Raw genomic sequence first — 22,855 nt, 5'->3', positions numbered from 1 at the left:
CGCCTTGAGCACAGAGAGGCTCAGAGACAGAGCCCAGGCCCTGAGTTCAAGACCCAGGACTGGCAAAGAATTTAAAAACAAAAAACATCACTATCTCCTATCGACTGCTTAGGCCTTCCCTGTGAATAAAAACTATTTCTTTTGCTACAGATCCCAGTGAGGTAAAAATGAACATACACTTTATAAACTGTTTGAAAGTGCCATTGTCCCTAATTGTGTGCTTCCCGGAGCCGAGGACTCGCCTTATGTAAGAGCATCTCAGAGCCGAGCTTCACATGCCCTTTTGGTTTCCATCACTCTTATAAAACTTTTATTACCACACTGAAGGTTTTACAAACCACTAACTCTTCGTCTAATGACTCTGCCTCATTTATAAACATTTACAAGCCCTCGGAAAGCACACATGCTGTACCATCTTTGGCTCTGGAGAGCCTCTTAGCAGGCCTGTGTGCTGCTGCTGGGTGCCCTCATTTGGTGCTGGCACCCGGGAGAGCATGCAATAAACCAGAGCCCCGAAAGCGCTCATAAATGTATACGGAATTGCATTTAACAGCTGGATTAAGGCACTTAACATTTGAATATTGTATCTAGGCAAGCCCTGTGCCTTTATCTGTATCTATGTATGACATTTTTTTTTACTTGGCTAGCCATAACATGGATACAAAAGTATTGATATAGTATTAAGTAAGCAAGGAAGTTGACTATTAATCTTGACTTTTTAACACACAATTGTAAATGATGTGTGAGCTCTTGTTCATGACCAGTTGCTCTCAGGAGCATTATGCTTCCTCTAAATGCTTGTGTTTTTGGACTGTAGCATATTCCTATTTTAGTTTGTCGCTAACATAAGATCACTAGAGCTAACAGCAGAGTCATGTGTAATGACTATCTCTGCACTCGCATCCAAGACATCATTTTTGGGTCTGTCCTGGAACATTTTATGGATGGCTTTAAGCAGGTGACATCACTGTAGCATGGAACTGTTTCCAGAAAACTAGTAAAGCTCCTTTACTTCTCTCACCCCACAGGTATTTTACATGGAGCTGGACTTTCTCAACTTCCCAAACAGCGCTATCAGCCAAGTGACCTGCGTTCTGACAAGGCTCCAAATAGCCATGTCAAATACGTCTGGTAAGAATACTGAGAATTCCGTCACGTGTATGTGATAGCTCCTGGCTTGCTGTCAGGCTAACGGGAACACAGGAGGAGAAGTTGGTGTACCAGGGTGTACGGAGGAAAGGCTGCTGCTCCCAGGTTTAAGGCTAGCTTCAGAACCCTTCTCTAGACCTTGGGTGTAGTGGTTTTCACCTGTAACCCCTGCACACAGAAGACTGAAGCAGAAGGATTGCAATTCCAAGGCCAGTCTGAGCTACACAGGGAGACGCCATGTCAAAAACAAACAAACAAACAAACACCATCAACTCTTCTCAACATTGACCCCTCAAAGAGGGCTGGCTGTTCCATGGGTGGAGAACCCTGGGCTTGCAGAAGAGGCTCAGTTCCCTGTGGGAACTGGAGTCATAATCAGGGGTGTCATTTTTCATGAGAAAAATATTTTAAAAGCTAAATAGCGCCAAAGATATCTTTGTGTCCAGGAGGAGCCAGGTTCTGTTCATCACAATGAGAGAACTAGTCATTAAAATTGATAGGTAAGGGAGTACTTACAGTAATCAGTGTACACTAGTAAGAGGTGGCTTCCTAGCGAGCTCCTGGCCTCACTTTTCTCCTTCAAAACAGGAAAATGCTTCAGTCTCTGGGCAGACCAGAAGTCCACATGGCCCTGGATGTGGTTCTGGTGAGGGGCTCGGGCCAGGAGCATGAAGGGTGCTTGCTGCTGACGTCAGAAGTGCTCTTTGTGGTGAGCATCAGCGAGGACACACAGCAGCAGGCCTTTCCCGTCACCGAGATCGACTGCGCACAGGACAGCAAGCAAAGCAACATCCTCACCGTGCAACTCAAGCAACCGAGAGTGGCCTGTGATGTGGAGGTACAGTCCAGAAAACAGGGTGATTCGGGCAAGCTGCCTGCCCAGGCAGGCATTCAGGAGTCTCAGGAGTGGCTGCTGGAGACCAGGGGAACTGCTACACAGAACAGTTGTGGACATGGTGGGGTAGACATACAGAGGGACTAGGAAGACCCCACCATGCTGTGTAGGTGAAACTGGTGCAGAAAGCCCGGCAGATAGCCAGGACCACCAGCCTGAGGATCACCTGCCCTGTCCTTCAGACAAGGCTGATGTGGCTCTGTTATGGTGTTTGGCAGGTTCCAAAACAAGTTGGTAGCCAGGTACAGTGAGGGTAAGGGGCGTGACAGCAGTTCTCGGCCCCCGGGTCCCCATGCCACACAGGAGTAGCCAAGGGCCCAGAGGACTGCTTCAGAAGGAGGGGTGGACTGACAAAACCAAACAGGACAAGAGCAGAGGACGGCAGAACCTTTGCAGGCTGATAAACCATGGACTTTAACTCCTTCCCTCTAAGCCCAGCACAAGAATTGGGGAGTCAAAAGTCTGTGAACAGGTCTCTCTCCTGTGCACAACTTTGTGTCCTGTGGCTCTGTTTTCCCTTTCTGTGGGGTATTTTCCTGGTTGGTAACCCAGGGCACCTCCTGGAGACAGCTTAGAGACCGCCACGTGCTAGCTACTGGTTCCTGCCACCCATGTGGAAGGGATGCTCAGGTGGTGCATCGGGAGTGGCATTTGGGAGTGTCAGGGGTAGCTGTGAGCCCTGCTCAGAATGGCCTCAGTGGCCTGCAGCCCAGCCTAGAGTAAGCAGATACACTGGGAAAGGGTGCTCTGCCTCCACCTCCCAGGTGACGGCCAATCCCTGGGGCCTGACGATTCACCGGTAGAACGGACACCTTTTTCCATATGGCAAGACAAAGGTGATTAGTAGCAAGCTAGTGCCGATTGGGCATTGAGTGATCCTAGAAAAGGACACAGCCTGTCCCCAGCAGGTCCTTCCTGGTTCCTTCCTTCCTTATTTTCTTCTTGATATGAGAGCCTATTTCTCCCTCACACCAATGTTTGGGTACAATTATGTGAGCAGATGGAAAACAGCCAACCACAACAACTCTTAGATTTCTTTAGTTTCTTGGATCACAATCAGTCAAGCTTTACGCTGAGGCTTGGCACTGGGACTACACTGCTGCTTTGAGTTGATGACTTTCTGGGAATAAACAGAGGTCAGATGTCCGGGCTTTGTTAGATCTGCCAAAAATCTTCTGGTCCAGTTGACAATAAAGCAGCAGTGATCTGGCTACAGGACTTGGCAAAGGATAGTAGCATTATCTTAGCCCTTAGTCCCTAACAAGAAACTTCCAAGACCCTAAGAATATCGGCAACTGTCACTTTTCCCTTGCTGGCTTGGGAAATGCTTTAGATCTTCAACCCTTCTAAGTGAAAATTCATCTCCTTCTGTTAAACTGTCTTCTATCTTGATTTTGCATTTGAGAAGAGTATGGAGAGGATAACCATGGCTGGAGGGGAGGAAACCTGTTTCTCTGGGGGCTCTTGAGATGGTAATGCGAGTCAGCATCTTTACTTATCAAGGCTCGGACCATGAAGTCACCAGGGTATAAAATGGAAGCACCAGAGCTCCGGACAACAGGCTTAATACTGGCCTTCCCTAGTATCCAGGGGGAAAAGGGGGCCAAGGTTAAACAATAGCTGTAACAGAGGCAGGAAACGTTAAGAGCAATACTGTGGGACAGCCATTAACAAGCAGCACCAAGTTCACACACACCTGCGCTTGGCAGTGGTGGGTACCCAGTGCCCCCACATTCTGCTTTCTCCAACACCCAACTAGAAAGCTTGGTTAGGAAGCCTCTACCTTCTAATGAAAACCAAGAGCAGCATTTTAAGCTCTTTATATGAAATGGCCTTTCAGGTTTATTGCTTTTGCCTCAAGGGCTAGGAAACACAGCTCCTTTGAATTTTGGAAGGAATTAATTTGTAGATGACATCATCCAGTATATTCAAATATGGCAGGTTTCAAATTTTTTTAAATTAGCATTTGCTTTTCTTGGTTAAATGCAGCCATTTTAGGGGTAATTGCTTAATATGCCTGGCACATTACTGAAATCCCTTTTGAGAGGCTCAAAATGAGTCAGAAGGTCAATTTATTCCTTGGCCAGGCTCCTTTCACAACACGGGTTTCCTGCGCTGCTGTTCAGGAGGAGCAATTAAGGCTTTTTGTGTATTCAAAGCTTTCCAGCTGAATCCTGGCCCCATCAGATGATATCATCAGAGCTCTGGTGTTGGCCTGGTAGTGAACAGCTTTCAACTGTCAGTGAATCTTGGGTGCCTTTCTTTCCCAAGCTCAAAACTATGAGACCTGAGCTCTTAATGGGTGCCCTACTGCAGACAGGCCCCTTTGCTATCTCTATACTATCTCACTGGCTTTTTGCAGCTTTTAAGATACTTTTGATGACACTGTTTCTGGAATCTACACAACATTTTAAAGAAACTCTTTACATTTCCACTACCTTCAGAACTTAAAAAAATGTTATTAAAATGTTTGTAATCCTTCCAGAGACACTCAGTAGGTAAAAAAAACTACTGCAAGGTCAGTGGCTACTTACTTCTCAAACCTGGGGCTTGCACTGGAAACTTCCCTCTCGGCTTGATCCACATGCTAGATAGCTTACAGGACTTCAGGGTGGGAAGAATTTATAGCCCCAACTGCCTTTGATGGTGCTTTCTCAGAAAATCTCACTTAAGAACCTGGGTAGTATATCTCAGTTCATTTGAGTTCCACTGAAGATGAGCCAGACTTTTATGAACCATAAATGTACTCTGCATCCTCCCTTTTTTCCATAAAAATTTCCCCTTCCTTTGCCCATTTTTTCTATTTTCTCTGGCTTTAAATCTTGACAGAAAATGTTATACTTTAAAAGTTATTTTTTTAATGCTCCACCCAGAGCCACCAAATGAGGTGCTCTTCTCCACTTTCTGTCAAAGTGAAGTTCTATCTGAAGTGGTTTTGGGAGCCGGGCTAACAGCTTTTATTTGACGATGCTTAGTTTAATGTTCGTTAAGATTTAAGCACAGGAAGATACCTTTCTTCTTTGTTCCCGAGCTTCTTGGTAAAGGCAGATGTTTTAATAGAGGAATAAAATGTTACCAAATCATCAGCTTCAAAGATGGGAATTTTATGTGACACTGGTGGGATGCTTAGTCAAAGGATGCTGAACTGATACTCTCATGCGAAGAAAGCTCTTGTTGGGCTGACCCAGCCACTGTCACTGCCATGCATCAGAGGGAAAACAAAGCAAGGGTTTACACAAAATGACTTAGCTAACAAGTAATGTACAAATGTATGAAGGAAAACAAGTGTGTTGTAGAAGACTCCTTCTAAAAGGTTTGGCAACTAATGAGTCATCATTTTTGGATCCTAGGTGGACGGAGTCCGAGAGAGACTGTCAGAACAACAGTACAACAGACTTGTGGACTATATCACAAAGACATCTTGTCACATGGCCCTCAGCTGCTCTTCCATGCAAGGACCATGCCCTGTGGTAGCTGTGGAACCACCCCCTTGCACCGTTAAAACATACAACTATCTGGTTGACCCACATTTTGCTCAGGTCTTCATTAGTAAATTTACCATGGTGAAAAATAAAGCCCTGAGGAAAGGATTCCCCTAGATCTGCTATAAGGTGGTATTTCCTATTGTGCAGTTTGTTTTGAAACAAGAAACCCAGAGCTAGTTGTAATTCAGCGCGGACATGGGGCCAACACTTTTCTACAGGTATACTAATTTTCTAAATTTTTCTAAACTTTTCACCCTGATGGTTTTAAATCCATTTTCCAACAAAATCCTAAATATATCCCTACTACACATAGAAAACACATTCTTTTTTTTTGCTCCAGAGTTCCACTTGCAAATTTCCAATATAATAAATATGTGTATCTATTACTGTTCAGCTAGCTCTACAATGAAATGGGATTTGGATTTTGAACGCATCTGTTCTGGGATAGGGATGCTACTTATCCTGTTATCTGCAAAGATTTTGTCTGGAAATGAAATGTTTAAGACCTCTTTGACTTCTTGGATTTGTCAAAATTTGCAATGCTGTTCTTTTAGTGAAAGCTGCCTTGGATACAGCCTTCAAGGTCTGCATTTTGCTGAAATTAACTCTTTTTAACTGTCCGGCTACATTTTATAGTGTCTTACTAGACAAGCTTAACAGTACATTTTTTTTCTATGAAATAAACATTAAGTGCTCAGGTAAGCTCAGGAATTAAGAACCCCAATGATGTTAACATTAGTTCAGATCATTTTCTTGGACAAATTGACGGGACAAAGCAACAAACACATCTGGCAAATCTTATTAACCATCTACAATGCTTAAAATGCTTGGTAAACATTTCATGGCCCAATTAACTTAAACATGTCCACTGACTGCATTCAAATTTGGCTCTACAACTTTTTGCTATCAGTTGTGAGGGGAAAAAGTGCTATTTTGAAAGCCCTCTGATTTAACTCAGAGGTTATTGGCATGTTACCACTCTATCATAATGTGGTTAGTGGAAAAACAGGATAATTAATGGAAATTGAAACTGAATATGAAAAATGCCTTTACTTTGGGAAAGTGATTTTTGGTCAACCTCAAAGATATTTTCAAGTATGTGAATATGTACTAATTCTTGTATGTTTTATGTATTTTGCATACTCAAGTATTGTCAAATTATTTAAAATAAAATGTCCTAAATTACTGACCATATATGTAAATGTCTGTTACATGGACTTTTGTGGGGAAGGGACAGTCATGGGGCTTGAACTCAGGGCCTGGGTGCTGTCCCTGAGCTCTTTGCACAAGGCTAGGGCTCTACCACTCTGAGCCACAGCGTCACTGATTTTCTGATAGTTAACTGGAGATGAGTCTCACACACGTTTCTGCGCTGGCTGGCTTTGAATAGCAATCCTCAGATCTCAGCTTCCTGAGTAGCTAGGATTACAGGCATGAGCCCCCAGCACCCGGCTAAACGAACTTTTCACATTGTTTTTCACTGATAGTATATTAAAAGTCACATTACCGAGAACTTTTTACATCGAATTGTTTTACTGAACCAGTTTTAATAAATCTAACTTTTGATACTTACTGTAATCAGCAACAAAATATTCCAAAAGCTACCAAACTGCTTAGCAATTAGCAAATATATTACTCAATTCTAGTACTTGTCTTATTAAATAACATATTCCAACTCTACAAACTTATCTCTTTCGCAAAGCAAATACTATTCAAATAAGTATTCCTCAGTAATTGCATTTTAATTATCTCCGGTGACAGCAAGGCTAACCCATAACGAGAATGCAGCCCAAGGACAGATATTGGAAGCACTGTCTAACCCTTCTTAAAGCCCACGGTACAGACATCTCATATGGACTCCCAGACACCCCTTCAAAGCCAAGGGCATTGGCAACAGTATGCAAAAAAAACAAAAAAAATCAGAGCAATTAAATATGTATTAAAACAAAGAAATAAATAATGAGATAATTTATCGTTGCAATGTTTATAAGGGCTTAAAATTTTCCAACCAAGCATAATACTTTATAATGCCCTAAATTATCAATACAAATAACTGAACAAAGACTTCGGTCCACAGTATTTGTTTATTCATAAAGAGGAACTATTCATTATCCCAGATATTCATGTTTCATAGTTCAGGAACACAGGTCAATCCAAAGCAATTCTGTGAAGAGAAACACAAGGGCTAGGTTAATGACAAACATCAATACTCAATATTGGTGAGGTTGGTATATACTCTCATTAGTGACCCCTACACTTTGATCCCTCACCTTCACCAAGCAGAAGCCCAGATTAGGCTGTATGATCTGGAGACTTGTTTCCAAGCTCCCTGACTAAGCTCTTTTTCCATTTAAGACACACACCACCTCTTTCTTCCTTATTCATAAAGGAGAAATGGGAGTAGGGGACAGTCAGAGATATTTCTTCCCCATGCAGAAAATGGGAGTAAGATTCCTAGCAAACCAAATTTAATAGCACATGATAAGGATTATAACTGAGGCCCAAAAGACTAATTCCTAGAATGCAGGATGGTTCAACACACACTATTAAAATATGATGCATCACAGCAACAGAATAACAGAAACCACATAAATATACGGAGAAGACATCTGACAAAACAACTTCTCATAATAAAACCAATTAGGTACTGAAGTGCAATGCACTTCTAATAGCTACTCAGGAGGCTGAGACCTGAGGGTCACAGTTTGATGCAAACCAGGGCAGGAAAGTTATGAGACAGTTATCTCCAATTAACCATCAAGAATAACAAACTTAAGAAAAGCAATAATCCCATTTCAAAAAGAACAAAATATTAAGAATAAAAGAACACGAACAGGCTCCGTAGCAATGGATAGCGCATTGGACTTCTAAAAGAACACGAACAGACTATACACAAAAATACTACAAAATACCACTGAAAGAACTTAATGATATAAATAAGACATTTCGGAAATGTTAATGTACTGCAATATTGAATATTCTGATGGCTAATGACTGTAATCCTAGCTACTCTAGAGGCTGAGATCTGACGATGGTTCAAAGCCAGTCCAGGCAAAAAAGTCTGTAACTTGCAAAAAAACAAATCACTAGACATGGCTCAAGAAGTAGAGCCAGCAGTAAGCAAAATAGAATAGCCATGTGAGGGTAGTGCAAGGTCCTGTGTTCAAGCCCCAGTACCAGCACACAAACAAAATATTTCCAAGATAATTTTTTGGTAGAAACAGAAAAAAAACTTGCTGCAAAACTGTAGTAAAGAAAGTATAAGTCAGATGCGGGTAGTTCACACCTATAATCTTAGCTACTTAGGAGGCTGAGATCTGAGGATCATGGTTCGAGGCCAGCCTGGGCAGACAAGTCCCTAAGAAACTCCTATCTCCAACTAACCACTCGAAAAAAAAGTGTAATACTGACATGCAAACGTCTAGGACAAATGAAACAGGTCAGAAAATGGAGTAACTAGGTTACCTTTACATTCCATGTTCACTTTGTACAACTCTGAAAGATACCAGCCTTCTTCATCTCTTCAAAATCCTTCATGGAATCATAATTCCTGTAGAAATCTGCATATGCCTTCTTTCTTGGTTCAGCCACACCAAACTACAAAGCAACATAGTCCATTGAGGGGCATTTTTAAGATTACTGAAATTCAGAATCTAAAGATAAAGTAAATGGCATGTTTATGTATACCCTTCCATCTGAACCCTGCCATTTCCTAAAGGGTGAAAGAGGAGACACAGATACAAGGAAGAGAAAGCAGTCGCATGGAAAATTACAGAGCCAAGTGGTGTGCTCTTTGCTTATGACCAGATTATACCTTTTCCTGAGTGGGTACTGTGTGGGCATGTTTGTATGCATGTCTGGTAGAACCAAGGTACAGTCTAGTAAGAACTGGAATATAACCCAAAAAGGTAAAAAGATATCAGGGAGTAGGTGAATAGTCTTCCCTCCAGGAAATCGAAATTCAGGTATCCATGGTTGAGACAAGCTTAAGAAACATTTGTTCACTTTAAGTCACAGTATGAATTTTAAAGGGATATGACACTGATTTTAGGTCTCTACATCTGAATGCCAAAACTTTCTATCTGATAAAAAGTTTGGGGCCAGCTCACGCCTGCAATGCAAGCTACTCAGGAAGCTGAGATCTGAGGATCGCCATTCGAAGCCAGTCTGAGCAAAAAGGTCTGAGAGTCTTACCTCCAACAAACTATTCAGAAAAAGCCGCAAGTGGTGCCATGTCTCAAGTGGTACAGCAGCACTAGCCTTGAGCACAGACAGAGGCTAAGGGACAGCGCCCAGGCCCTGAGTTCAAGCCCCAGGACCAGCCAAAAAAAAGAAAAGTTTCAATACATTTCAACACAGATTGTAGGAGTTGGCAGTGCATCTAATGATGGAATAGACTCAAGATGACCAATGACAGAAAGCCTTGAAACTGCTACAAGTGAAGAATCATCAAAAGAAAGGATAAGAGGAAGCTCACTTTGTTGAGATTTTTTATTTTTCGATTTCTCCATACAAATGGGAGAGATGAACATTGAACATTCTTTCACTAAAGTGGAGTTAAGCAACTTGATAAAGGCCTAGAAACACCACTTAGCATGTGGCTCAAGCAGCACTCCACTGCATATCTAGGACAGAGCAAGTTTTATTTTCCACAGAACACTGCTTAGTGGATGTCAGTGTGTTATACACCAAACTCAAATCTTATAGTGAATCTAAAAAAAACCCAGTATAATTGAAATGCTAACCAATGTCAGTAATTCTACATTATAAAATGTAGAATCATGCTATTTGATGATGAACTCAGTAAGAGCCCTCTATCAAGTATCCCATTTCTTAATACAGACAAAAAATACAATGTACTCAGCTCTCTACAGCGGTATGGTGCAAAATGCCGACTGGCATTTTGTTGGCTCAGGAGACCACAACCAACCTATTCAGAGAAACAATACACACTCCACAGAGAAAACTTTGCACCATACTTTTAAAGAATTTGCCAAGAAATGAGATAAAAAAAATTCATTTCAAATATCCATTCATTCTATGTTCACTATATGACAGGCAGAAATACTTTTATGCTTGTCTCTTTCAAAGGGTCCCAGAGCACAGACCCACTTACTGCTTGTGTTCAGTGTTATTCCTCTTTGATCTCCAAGTTCTCTCAAACCTTTTAGACATACTCTGTTATACAACAAATACCTTTAAACATCTGTGTATCAAGCGATGGGGTGGCACCATAAAAATCAAAGATACAGCTGGGCACCAAGGACTGAGGACAGCACACTGGCTGAGTTCAAGCCTCAGGACTGGCACGCATGCGCACACACACACACAAAAAGACATGTTACTTGCCTTAATGAAGCTCACAGCATAACTAGAATATAGACAAAAAATTCTAAGGAAGAGTTTAAACACTGATTTCTCTCTTGGTCTACTCTAACAAGACGATCATAAAAATGTTTACAGAAGTGTAAAATATAACATCTTGAATTTTTTAAAAAATGTTAAAATCCATAAACACAGTATTAAAGCTGTTACAACTTTTCAAGGTGCCTAGCAGAAATACTGCTTTTCCTACACCTCTGTATTATGTACCCTTTGTTGAGGGCAGAACTTTGCTTTCCCAAAATTCATGTGTTAAAGTCCTAACTTCTAATATTGAGACTATAACTATTTTCAAATATGCCTTTAAAGTAATTAACATTTAAAATGAAGCTTTTAGAGTTGAGTCCTAATCCAGTATGAGTAGTATTTTTTTTCCAGGAGGAAATGAAGTCATAAGCTAGGTGACCCTACAAAGAACCATGTAGAGAGAAAGAAGACGAACTTCCATAAGCAAAAGAGAAGAGACTCAGAAGACATCAAACCTATCTACAGGTTTCAAGTATTCAGAACTATGATGGGGGGGAAAAACTAGTTTAAACCATTCAGTCTATGGTTTAGTTTTGGCAGGCCTAGCAAAATGACATAGATCCATCTGAAGACCCAGGGCAATCTAGGGTCTAAGAGGTTTCCATCCCACTGAAGTTCAGGGAAGGTAAGAGTTCCTTCCTTTCTTCCTACCTCCTCCCCCTCCCTCCACCTCTCTTTTAGTGGTGGGGATTAAACTCTACTAAAAGTCGTTTTAAAATACATACTTCATTATCTTAAGCACAAACAAATATACATACCTTATAGAGAGCTGAGACCCCCAGAGAGGCAATGAGCGCTCCAACAATGTGAATCCGCAGACGCTTGGCCAGAAGACCTCGCATCTGAGGCTTTGCCAATGTGCCCGACATGGTAGCGACGGTCCTTGATGGGCAAAGCGACAAGAGAACCTTTCAGAACACAGTAAGGCACCCGAGGATCTCTCCCCGGTAACGAGGCTTCCAAGCACCTAGCGCCTGGCCCCTCCCACGAGGCTAAGGTGGGCAGCGGCTTCGCCCACTTCATCGTCTCTCCTCTCCGGTGCTCAGCGATTCCAAACAAACCCGGTACTTGGAGCACGACCACGCAAGCAGAGAGCAAAGCCTAACACGAAATAATCCCCCCGGCCGCGCCCGGGCGCGGGCGCTCTCCGGGGCGGCGGGGCGGGCAGGGTGCCCGCGGCCAGACCCCGAGGTCGGGGTGGCGGGCGCCGGGGGCAGCGGGGATGGGGGGGTGACCTCCCTCCCGTGGGGACCAGCCGTGACTCGCCCCCACCACCCCAGCCCATCTCCCCTCAAGGTCCCGCGGGGCCAGGGCGGTTAGGTGACCCCGTCAAGGTCACACTGACCCGACACGGAAAACAAGCGCCACGGGGCGTGCGCCGGCGGACGGCCGACCGACCGCGAGCGCGCAGGCGCCGGACGCCCCGGAGCCCCCGGGCCCCGGGGCCGCCACAGCCCCCGCCCGGCCCACCAACCTCCAGAAGCCGCCTAGGGGACGAACGGCGGGGGGAGGGGGAACGAGGCGGAAAGAAACCCGAGGATCCGCCACGGCGGAGACGTACAGTCGCTAGCCCACCCTGGGGAAGACCGGCGCCGTGGAAACCCGAACGCGGGCCGCAGAGGCCGCCCGGCCTCACCTCCACACAAACGTCCTTCCCCGCGGCAGGCGAAATGGACTGCGGGCCGGCAGCGCGCAGGCGCAGAGGGAAGCTGCGGGCGGAGCACGTGACGACGGTAGCCCAAGAAGTCCAAAAGGCCTGTGGCGGGCGTCCTGCAGGTCGCGGTTGACACACAGCACGGCTTCCAGCCTGTGCAGTCTCCAAAGATAATTTCTCTAATAAGTTAAAAATAATAGCCTTGCTCACACACTGAGGTAGAATGAATTTATTAAGGAATTCAAAGTATTCAATATGTGAAGAAAAAAAAACACCCTGTAATACACAAGTGCAGAAAAAAATTATCCTGGACCAAAGGATTGCCCCAACCATGTCCAAGAATGTGGCAAAACCTGAATGAAACTCGGGGCCTCTCCAGGACGGAGTAGAGTGAATGGCTCTTTAGCAAAAACAGAGCCAATCACAGTAAAGCCATGGTGGAAATTAAGAAAGTGTAATGTGGAGGTCAGATCTGGCCAGCACCATCATTGACCACATGGTGAGTTGCACTGTCTGACATGTTGTGTTCACGAGTGTACCTGGGTTCCTAGAGGAAGGGAAGTCCCACCCCAAGGGTATAGGTGTTCTCGAATCCCTGGAGATAGGGGTGGGCATTTGGCCTATAGGTTACTGAACCTGTCAGCCGAGCACCTGGGACTGGGAGCTTCCTACGACTCTGCCCCCTAACCTGACCCTATTTAGGGTCAGATCAGCCCAAGTGCCAGCTCCCCATGCCGCGTATCTCCGACTTTGTGTCCTGTGTCCTGCCTCCTGGCTGGTCTCTGGTCACCATGGCGTCCCAAATCAGCTCTCCATTGGATTTGGATTGGTTTGTTGGTATCGTTTTTGTTCTTTCTTTCCCCTCTAACTTGTTTCCTGATAGTGTTGAGTGTATTTTTGGGCTGCAAGCCTTTTAACAACTGGCTGCCTGCAGGCTGCTAATGCTCAAATAAAGCCTCCAAGATTCAACCCTTCAAAATGTGGCTTCTTGGATAATTTACTATATAATGGTAGCGAGATAGTATTTGTGCTCAGCACTGTTCTAGCTAGCAAATTGGCTTACTTTGATTCTAAGTCTGCTTTCACCTCTAAAAATGATACCCACTGTTGGTTATGGTGCAAATTAAATGGGATTGTGTTTGGTAAGTGGACATTCTTGACATGTATCTCTCCCTCTGTCCTTGTGCAGGTCCTACATTTCTTCTTTCCTTCTAGGAGAAGTGCCTGATAGCTTCTCTAGGAATCAACCCTTCCCCATTTGGATCCATGTGGTTCTAGATAAACCAAATCATACTCCAATTGAGAATATAACTCCAGAGTGACCAAACAGTGCCACCCATTCCTTTGACAGAGAACACTCGACCCTACAAGTTCTATGGAAACTACTAGAGAGAAAGGAAGCATCTCTTTGGGGAGAGGGGAAGAAGTTTATAGTGGGGTGGAGAAGGGGTATTGCCAATCTGCAAGAATCCAAGGCCACAGTGCGTTGTGTGCCTGCCACGTGTGGTGTTTCAGGGAACTAATGACCTTCAAAACCTGCCTTTGTGAAGCTTACAGCCAGGTGAGCGGGTCAGATAACAAACAAAAATATACCCGATGGAGAAAAGAGCAATGGAAAAAGTCAGATAGGAATAAAGTCTGTTTGGAAGGATCTTTTTATATTGGAATGTCAAGAAAGACTTTGACAATCTGATGTAAGTCCTTGAGTTAGTCTAGAATAAAAACTGGTTCCATGGAATGACTGATTTGTTCTACATGTCTCCTTCAAATAAACAAGGATAGCTATATATATATATATATATATATATATATATATATATATAGCTAGTCATATTTTGATTAAGTATTCACAGTGGCTAGAACTCAGTTCTCCTTCAGGATGATCTTCAACCAGAGGACACATCTAGTTGTGGGAGATAGAATCCCTTAATTAATAAATAGACAAAGCAATGGTCTTGTTTCCTGTATGTCTTTTCATACTGGCCTTGACAATCACCGGGTCAATGTGTTATCTTACAATTTGTGGGAAAGATGTCAGTTTTTCATATGGGCATTAGGGAACCCTTGGTCCTGGCTCCTACATTACAACTCTCATTGTTCTGAGAGGACTCCTCTTCTCTGTGCTATACCCTTGCAGTATGGCATGTCACAAACTTACACAGTTTGAATTAAAACACCAAGAGGTAAAAGAAATAAAATTGACTCCAAAACAAGTTAGGCAGTAATATTGCCTAATGAGTGGGAAACTTTATCTATAATAATGTGAATCAGTAAGAAAGTAACAAGTACGTTGGTGGGTTTAGAAATGTGAGGAGCTGGGCTGGGGATATAGCCTAGTGGCAAGAGTGCCTGCCCTAGGTTCGATTCTCCAGCACCACATATCTAGAAAACGGCCAGAAGAGGCGCTGTGGCTCAAGTGGCAGAGTGCTAGCCTTGAGCGGGAAGAAGCCAGGGACAGTGCTCAGGCCCTGAGTCCAAGGCCCAGGACTGGCCAAAAAAAAAAAAAAAAAATGTGAGGAGCTAAAGGGCTGGGAATGTGGTTTAGCTGTAGAGTGCTTGCCTAGCATGCATGAAGCCCTGGGTTCAATTCCTCAGCACCACATGAACAGAAAAAGCCGAAAGTGGTGCTATGGCTCAAGTGGTAGAGTGCTAGCCTTGAGCAACAGGAAGCCAGGGACAGTGCTTAGGCCCTGAGTTTAAGCCCCAGGACTGGCAAAAAAAAAAAAGTGTCAGAAATGTAAGAGGCTAAGAAGTTAAGAAGCAACAATAAGATCTGGGCACATACTTGTGGCTCATGCCTGTAACCCTAGCTATTCAGAAGATGGAGATTGGGTGGATCATGGGTCCAGGCTAGCCCAAGTCAAAAGTTCTTGAGGCTCCATCTCCGTAGGAAAAAATAATTTAAAAGACTGGGTATGGGGGCTGGGAACCTGGCGTAGTGATAGAGTTCTTGCCTTGCATACATGAAGCCCTGGGTTCGATTGCTCAGCACCACATATAAAGAAAAAAGCCAAAAGTGGTGCTGTAGCTCCAGTGGTAGAGTGCTAGCCTTGAGCAAAAAAGGAAGCCAGGGACAGTGCTCAGGCCCTGAGTTCTAGACCCAGGACTGGCAATAAAATAAATAAATAGATAAAATGAATGAATGTATGGCTGGGTATGTTGGTATATGCTTGACATCCCAGCTATGGTGGAATTTATAAATAGAAGGGTCATAGTCCAAACCAGGCAAAAAGCAAGACCCTCGCATAGGTGCCCCAGGCCTCTTATCCTAGCTACTCAGGAGGCTGAGGTCTGCGGATTTCTGTTTGAAGCCAGCCCAGAGAAGAAAGTCCGTGAAACTTTTATCTCCAGTTAACTACCCCGAAGCCAGAATTGGTACCACTGTAGAGTGGAAGCCTTGAAAACAAAAGCTCAGGGATAGTGCCCAGGCTCTGAAGTTCAAGCCCTAGGACCGCGAAGGCCCTATCTCAAAATAACCAGAGTTCAAAAGGGTAAAGGCAAAGCTCTGGCAGTAAAACACCTATCTAGTGAGTATGAAGCTCTAGGTTCAAACCCTAGTACCACCACCACTAACAAAAATCATCCACAGCTACAACAAAAACAATCTCTGAATGAGATGAAGTAACAGCAATTCCAGCATTTGGCAAGCCCTGTAGGTAGATCTATAGGTAGATCTTGACCCTTTTACCTATACTTAACAGATACTTTCATATTTAACAATAAAACATACTGAGTTCTACTTATATCTGAAAGTTAAGACATACAGGAAGGAACTTTCTTTTTTTTTTCAAATTTTTATTATCAAACTGATGTACAGAGAGGTTACAGTTTCATACGTTAGGCATTGGATACATTTCTTGTACTGTTTGTTACCTTGTCCCTCATGCCCCCCCCTCCCCCCTTTCCCTTCCCCCCCCCCCCCGAGGTGTTCAGTTCACTTACACCAAACAGTTTTGCAAGTATTGCTTTTGTAGTTATTTCTCTTTTTTTTACCCTGTGTCTCTCAAATTTGGTATTCCCTTTGAATTTCCTATTTCCAATACCAGTAAACACGGTTTCCAATATACTCAGATAAGATTACAGAGATAGTGTAGGTACAACCATAGGAAGGTGATACAAGAACATCATCAATAATAGAAACTACACATACACATAGGACGTTGAAAGTAGTTACAACTGTGATATAACAATCGTTTCCATAACATGGAGTTCATTTCACTTAGCATCATCTTATGTGTTCATAAGGGTATAGCTATTGGGCCTTGTGATGCTCTGCTATGGCTTGCCTAAACCTGTACTAATTATTCCCAATAAGGGAGGCCATAGAGTCCATGTTTCTTTGGGTCTGGCTCACTTCACTTAGTATAACTTTTTCCAAGTCAGGAACGAACTTTCTTATACTGCTATCACTGAGAAAATACAAGTGTTCAGAAATGCAGACACAAAGGAAATGCCCACTGATGAGAAATTCCCAGCAAGGTTCTCCAGTAGACCACACATGAAACTCCCCTGTAAACTGTGTTCTAAAGAAAAACAAAAGGAAGGACCATCACAAAGCTTGAAATGAGCAAAGTACTCAAAATGTAACTGTAACCTTTTAGTTGATAAGGATCCTAGGAAATTTTTAGATCACACACACACACACACACAATTAATGGAAAGACAGACAGACAGATGTGGCTGACACCTCTAATCCTAACTACTTAGAAAGGTGAGATCTGAGGATAGTGGTTCAAAGCCAGCCCCAGCCCCATGAGTCTCATATCTCCATCAGGAAAGCAGGAAGGGGAGCTGTGGCTTAAGTGGTAGAGAGAGAGCCTTGAGCAAAAAAAAAAAAAGGTCAGGGACAGCACCTTAGGCCCTGAGCACCTAGACTCCATGACACCCTCTCCTCCCCAAAATGCACAGAGCCTGTCAGCCAAGGAGGACACAGGCAGCTGGAGGAAGCAACTGGTTCGCTACAGCATATGAAAAGCAACAGGGGCAGTTCAAAGAAAACCTAGTGGTTTTCTGAAAGGCTGCCTTAAGTAAGAGACACAGTTCAAGTTCCAAAATAGTTATTTAAAAAGCAGTTTGCATATAAAAATCTTGTTCGAATAGTGCGGTGCAATCTAAAGCTAGCCATCTAGCTAATGTGAACTTCCTAGTAGCCGCACTATAAAGTAAAAAGAGACAGATAAAATCATGGTTAACAATATATTTAACCCAACAAAACCAAAATCTTATTGGATTTATTGTGTGTTCTGTGGGTGCTGGAGTCCAGGACTTTACACGTGCTTGGCAAGCACCCTGCCTTTGAGCCTCAAGCCAAAATATTATTCTTTCAACATATAATTAGTATAAAAATTATCAGATAGTTTACTTTTATTTCCTTACCAAAAAATCCCTGAAATCTGGTGTGTGTCTTTTACTTATAATGCCTGTTAATTTAGACTTAGCCACATTTCAAGTTCTAAATAGCCACATGTGATTGCTTTGGACAGCACAGCTAGAACATTTCAGTCATGGGAAAATGTTCCTGAGCCATTGCTGAGAAGAAGACTCCAGTAGCATGCTGTGTGATGTCATTTTGTAACATATGCATATATATACACATATGTACTTACATGTAGGAAGTAATACTGAAACAGCATACACTGAAAGCTTGAAGATTGCTTTTATATCTCATTTTTCTAATTATATTTGTTCCAAATTTGATCATCTATTTTATGGCTAGAAAGAAAAGCAAGTAATAAATGATGTTTCAAAAGGTAAGACATATTCATTTCCTAATGCCACTGTAATAAGTTACCACACATTCATTACCTTTAAACAACACTAATTCCCTATCAGAGTAACATTGTTGGAAAACCTGACCCAGGTCTCAGTGAATTCATATCAATGTGTTGGCGGGGCTGCATTCCTTCCTCATATTCTAAGGGACAGCCTGCATCTCTTGGCTCCTGTTAGTTCCTAGTGCTAGTCTGTCTTCGGTGACTATAATGAAATACCTGCTGCTGGGTCTTTATAAAGAAACAAGGTTTAGTTAGTTGACAGGTTTGGAATTTCAAAGACATAGCACAAGCATTAGCTCAGCTTTGGGGAGACCCCTTGGGCTGTGTCGAAGGAGAATGCCTGGTGGGAGCACAGATGAAGGTAACCAGTTGATAATACAAAGGCCAGAGAGGGACCCATGGCTTGTATTTACTGTTTTTTTTTTATTAAAATTATTTTGTATTATCTTTAGTTGTGCAAAGGAGTTGCCATTTAACAAGCAGTTCGTGAATAATGCATCCCAATCAATGTCATCCTTTCAGTATTCTCACCCACCCCTTTCCTCATGCTTCGTAATTTTGTAGGATATACATTGAATTCTTGACTGCATTCTCACTCTCCTCTCCTCACTTGTTTACTCCTTTCCCTGGACCCCAAACCACCCCTTTCAAGTACCCACTTCCTGGGGTTTCTTTTGCTGAACTTTGACTTTGCCCTTCTAAGGAACTACACTATTTGAATTCTCCCTTGAATTTACCATATTTCAGTTAGTATGTTTGTATACAATAACATACCATAACATACCACTCCATCGTATTTACTTGTAAGTTTATAAGCTAATTCTAGCTTCCATATATGAGAGAAAACATGCATCCTTTGTCTCTGGCCCTGACTTACTTCACTTAACATATTTTTTCCAGGTATTTCCATTTCTTTACAAATGATATGATATGGATGTACCTTTTTCTAATAGATAAGTAAAATTCCATTGTGCATATATGCCATGTTTTCTTGATCCATTTGTCCATTGAGGGACATATGAGCTGATTCCATATTTTCACTCTGGTGAATAGTGTTGCAATGAACATGGTTGTGCTGGTAGCCTTACTATAGCCTGGTTTATAATCTTTGGGATAAATGTCTAGGAGTAGAATTGCTGGGTCACACGGTAGCTCTATGTTTAATTTTTTAATGAACCACATACTACTTTCCAAAGTGGTTGAACAAGTTTACATTCCCACCAACAGTGTATAGGGTTCCTTTTTAGCCACATCCTTGCCAGCATCTGTTATTTGTTTTCTTGATAATGACCATTCTAATTGGAATTGCAATGTTGTTTTGATCTCCTTGATGCCAGAGATGTGTCTATTGGCCATTTTTACTTTTTCTTCTGTAAAGACTCTTGTTAGTGATACAGTGATACCAGACTGATGCTGACCACACCTTAATGGCGTACGCATTAGTCCATGTATTAATCAGGTTGTTGATTTTTTGAGGGTTTAATTTTTTTTAAGTTCTCTGTATGTTCTGGGTATTATGCCATTGTCTGATATGTAGCTGGCAAAAATCTCCCATCCTGCAGGCTGTCTTTTTAGTTTGTTGGCTATATCCTTGTATTTAGAGAAACATATTCACTCTTTTCTAACTACCCCCTTATGAGAACTAGTTAGGTTCCCTGGGAACTATATTCATTTTTTCTGAGAGCCATTCCTTGGCCCATGACTTTTTATTAAGCTCTACCTCTTAAAAGTTCCACCATTGCTTACCATAGCCTCGCTGGAAGCAAGCCTCCAGTGCATAATGCCGGGGAAGAAAGTCCAGCCAAATCTTAGCAGCAGCAGCCAGGTCTCTTCCTTCAAAACTGGCTCTCCCCGTCTTCCCCCTCTCCCTCTCCTTTCTCCTTCCATCTCTGCTCTGTGATTGCATCCAGGGCCTACCTGGATATGCTTGCTATTTTACCGTCACTTGATGAGCAACTTTAATTCCACATGGAATTTGTCACATAATTCAATTCAGAGAATAGTAAATTGATTTTCTGAATATCCCACTAAGGTGTGGTCAGGATCGGCATGGTATCACAAATATTTTGATTCTCCTTTCAGTAACACAGTCCCTCTCAAAAGTATTTTTCTTCTTTGGTGCTGAGGATTAAGCCTAGTAAGTCACACTATCAGGCAAATGTTCTACCGCTGAGCTCTACCCCCAGCCCTTACGGCTCCTGCTAAAGTTAAAAGGAGTCATATGACTTACCTGGATGCAATGTGAGTGGAAGTGACATGGGTGTCTTCTAGGTTAGAGCTTGACAAGCCTGTGATTCATCATGTCCTCTTTGTCATTGAGCACAGGCCCACAAGCCATAGGGCCAAATGACTACAGACTGACCTCAAAGGAAAAGGAAGTCTTTACTCTTTTTAACTTGATTTCCTTGAGTATTTTGTTACAGTGGTTAAAAAAAAACAACAAAAAACTATTGCAGTTCGACAGATAGACTTGGCTCGTCCTGACTGGCACAGAATAATAATAATTTAAAAAGAGATACCTGCTTTATGCCGAGACATAAAATGAATGATAGAAACAAAAAGGATGTGAAAAGAAAATAAGGATATGAAGGTGGCACTGGACATAAGCTATGGTGCTCACCGGCCTGTTATAAGTTGAAGGCCGAGTGGAAGAGGCAAGGCCTTGCCTTTCTCAGTTAGTGGCATTTCTAGCTCTAACCTTTGCTGAAGCTGCGACCATGCCCCAAGTCTTCAAATGGAATTGTGTTTTATGAATTCCCCAGCGGCTGTGCCGAGGGAACTGTCAATGTCCGTGCTTTTTACACGCCTAAGACGTCAGTGCTTTCACACTTCAGATGGGATATTGGATTCCAGTGGCCGATGCACAGCTCTGAAGCTTGAGTGTGCAATGTTTTCTATCCTCTCCAGGGTGGCTGCCTCATTACTTTGTAAACCCCACACAGTGCCTAGTGGTGAGCAAAATATGGCTGTGTGTGTTTTCATTTTGCTTTCTCAATAATCCCACGAGATGAGCAAAGATTCCTAATTTTTAGATAACCTAGGGCTGTAATGGAGAAAAATCGGTTTGGCACTGGAATGTTGAAGAGCATGGGAGGTTGGGCCCCACCCCACCGGAAGTACAAATCCACCTCAAAGAACACCTCCAAGAACCTGTGGTGGTTCTTTGAGCATTTACTTACTGTCGACTCTGCTGGCCCCAGAAGCCCCAGGGGACACTGTGTAATTAATGCCTCGCCTTACTTTATTTTAGGAGAATGATTTCCCCTCTTAGATCTGCTTAGAAGCTCTTAGAGGTTATGTCCTCAGACTAATGCTGAGGAGGCCTGGTGATTCTCCTAGCACGTCAGAGCCAGTAGTAACTAAAAGAGTTTTCCAGAACCAGACTGATTTCAATCTCAGAGATGTCCTGGCCCGATACCGGCTCTTAGGAGAATGATGCTTTGTGAAGTTAAATGAAAGAATCGTGTTAAAGCGCAGCCGCATTAAGAATATGCAGAGAGCAAATGCATCCGAGTTTTCTAGATGAGAATAAGCAGCCAGGAGATATGGGAGGAAATCCTATACTCCAGTTAGTTCCCAAGCGATGCAATAAAGCCAAAAGATAGACATTAACTAAGACACTTGATAATGACTTTGATTTGCAGAAAAAAAAAAAAAACAGTGGATCTTTCGGTAGTTACTTCAGTATCTGACTTTGAACTTGTGCTTATTTTCATATATGGATGTGGTGAATGAATTGAATCAAATAAACATCGGTATCTTCCGCTTCCACATGACCTGCAGGGTGGACAGGGAGCGGGTGCCAGCAGAACCCCGCTGTGAGAAGCCGGGGTGCTCACACTGCCCCTGAGTTATAAAACCAGGAGGCCCCTGGGCACTATTGGCTCAGGCCTGTGATCCTAACTACTCAGGAGGCTGAGATCTAAAAATAGTGGTTCAAGACCAGCCTGAGCAGAAAGGAAAGAGCGTGAGACTCTTATCCCCAAGTAACCACCAGAAAGCCAGAAGTGGAGCTGTGGCTCAAAGTGATAGCAAAAGAGCTCAGAGACAATGGCCAGGTCCTGCGTTCAAGCCCTATGACTGACAAAAAACAAACAAACCAAAAACACAAAAAACAAAGACAACCTTGGGGCCCCAAGAGAACTATGCAGGAAGGACCACTTCTCCCACGGGAACCGGAAGCATGAGCAGCCCAGCCCCTTTCTACAGTCTACATCCCTTTCCACAGTTGCCTTCCACCTTCTCTGCATTAGATTATAGCACATGAAGATCGAGCCTTTCCATGTGTGATATTTTAAACTTTGTTTCAAGAATAAGCTAAACCAGCTGGGCTTAGTGACTCCAGCCTATAATCCTAGCTACTTGGGAGGCAGAGATCAGAGGACCTCAAATTGAGGCCAGCTTGGGCATAAAAGTTTATGAGACTCCATCTCAACTAATGGGTGAGCACGGTGAGGTGCTCTTGTCATCTCAAGCTACTGGAAAACAC

The 22,855-nt window shown here is 43.0% G+C and overlaps 2 protein-coding genes across 7 annotated transcripts in view; one reads left to right on the top strand and one right to left on the bottom strand.

The window, feature by feature from the left end:
* The window catches only part of Vps13b (vacuolar protein sorting 13 homolog B), a 535,466-nt gene extending 528,619 nt beyond the window's left edge, over window positions 1–6,847 (top strand). For 5 of the 6 annotated variants that reach the window (XM_048359299.1, XM_048359305.1, XM_048359300.1 and 2 more), the window contains exons 60-62: window positions 1,029–1,131; window positions 1,738–1,987; window positions 5,395–6,846. In XM_048359299.1, coding sequence (XP_048215256.1) covers window positions 1,029–1,131; window positions 1,738–1,987; window positions 5,395–5,643 — 602 coding nt within the window. In that variant the 3' untranslated portion in view covers window positions 5,644–6,846. Of the gene's footprint in view, window positions 1–1,028; window positions 1,132–1,737; window positions 1,988–5,394 lie in introns of all 6 variants that reach the window. The other variant, XM_048359303.1, reaches the window with a different exon arrangement.
* Window positions 6,848–7,597: 750 nt separating this feature from the next.
* LOC125360595 overlaps window positions 7,598–22,855 on the bottom strand; it is a 16,602-nt gene continuing 1,344 nt past the window's right edge. Inside the window, exons 2-5 of the mRNA XM_048358645.1 lie at window positions 12,575–12,771; window positions 11,697–11,820; window positions 8,995–9,126; window positions 7,598–7,693 (exon numbers count right to left, since the gene is read on the bottom strand). Of these exons, the coding sequence (XP_048214602.1) occupies window positions 9,010–9,126; window positions 11,697–11,820; window positions 12,575–12,771 (438 nt within the window). The 3' untranslated portion in view covers window positions 7,598–7,693; window positions 8,995–9,009. The remainder of the gene's footprint in view (window positions 7,694–8,994; window positions 9,127–11,696; window positions 11,821–12,574; window positions 12,772–22,855) is intronic.

This window comes from Perognathus longimembris, chromosome 12, assembly GCF_023159225.1.
Source record: "Perognathus longimembris pacificus isolate PPM17 chromosome 12, ASM2315922v1, whole genome shotgun sequence".
NCBI classification, from domain to species: domain Eukaryota; kingdom Metazoa; phylum Chordata; class Mammalia; order Rodentia; family Heteromyidae; genus Perognathus; species Perognathus longimembris.
The sequence above is the reverse complement of the archived record's forward strand: the minus strand, read 5'-3'. Positions and strand labels throughout refer to the sequence as shown.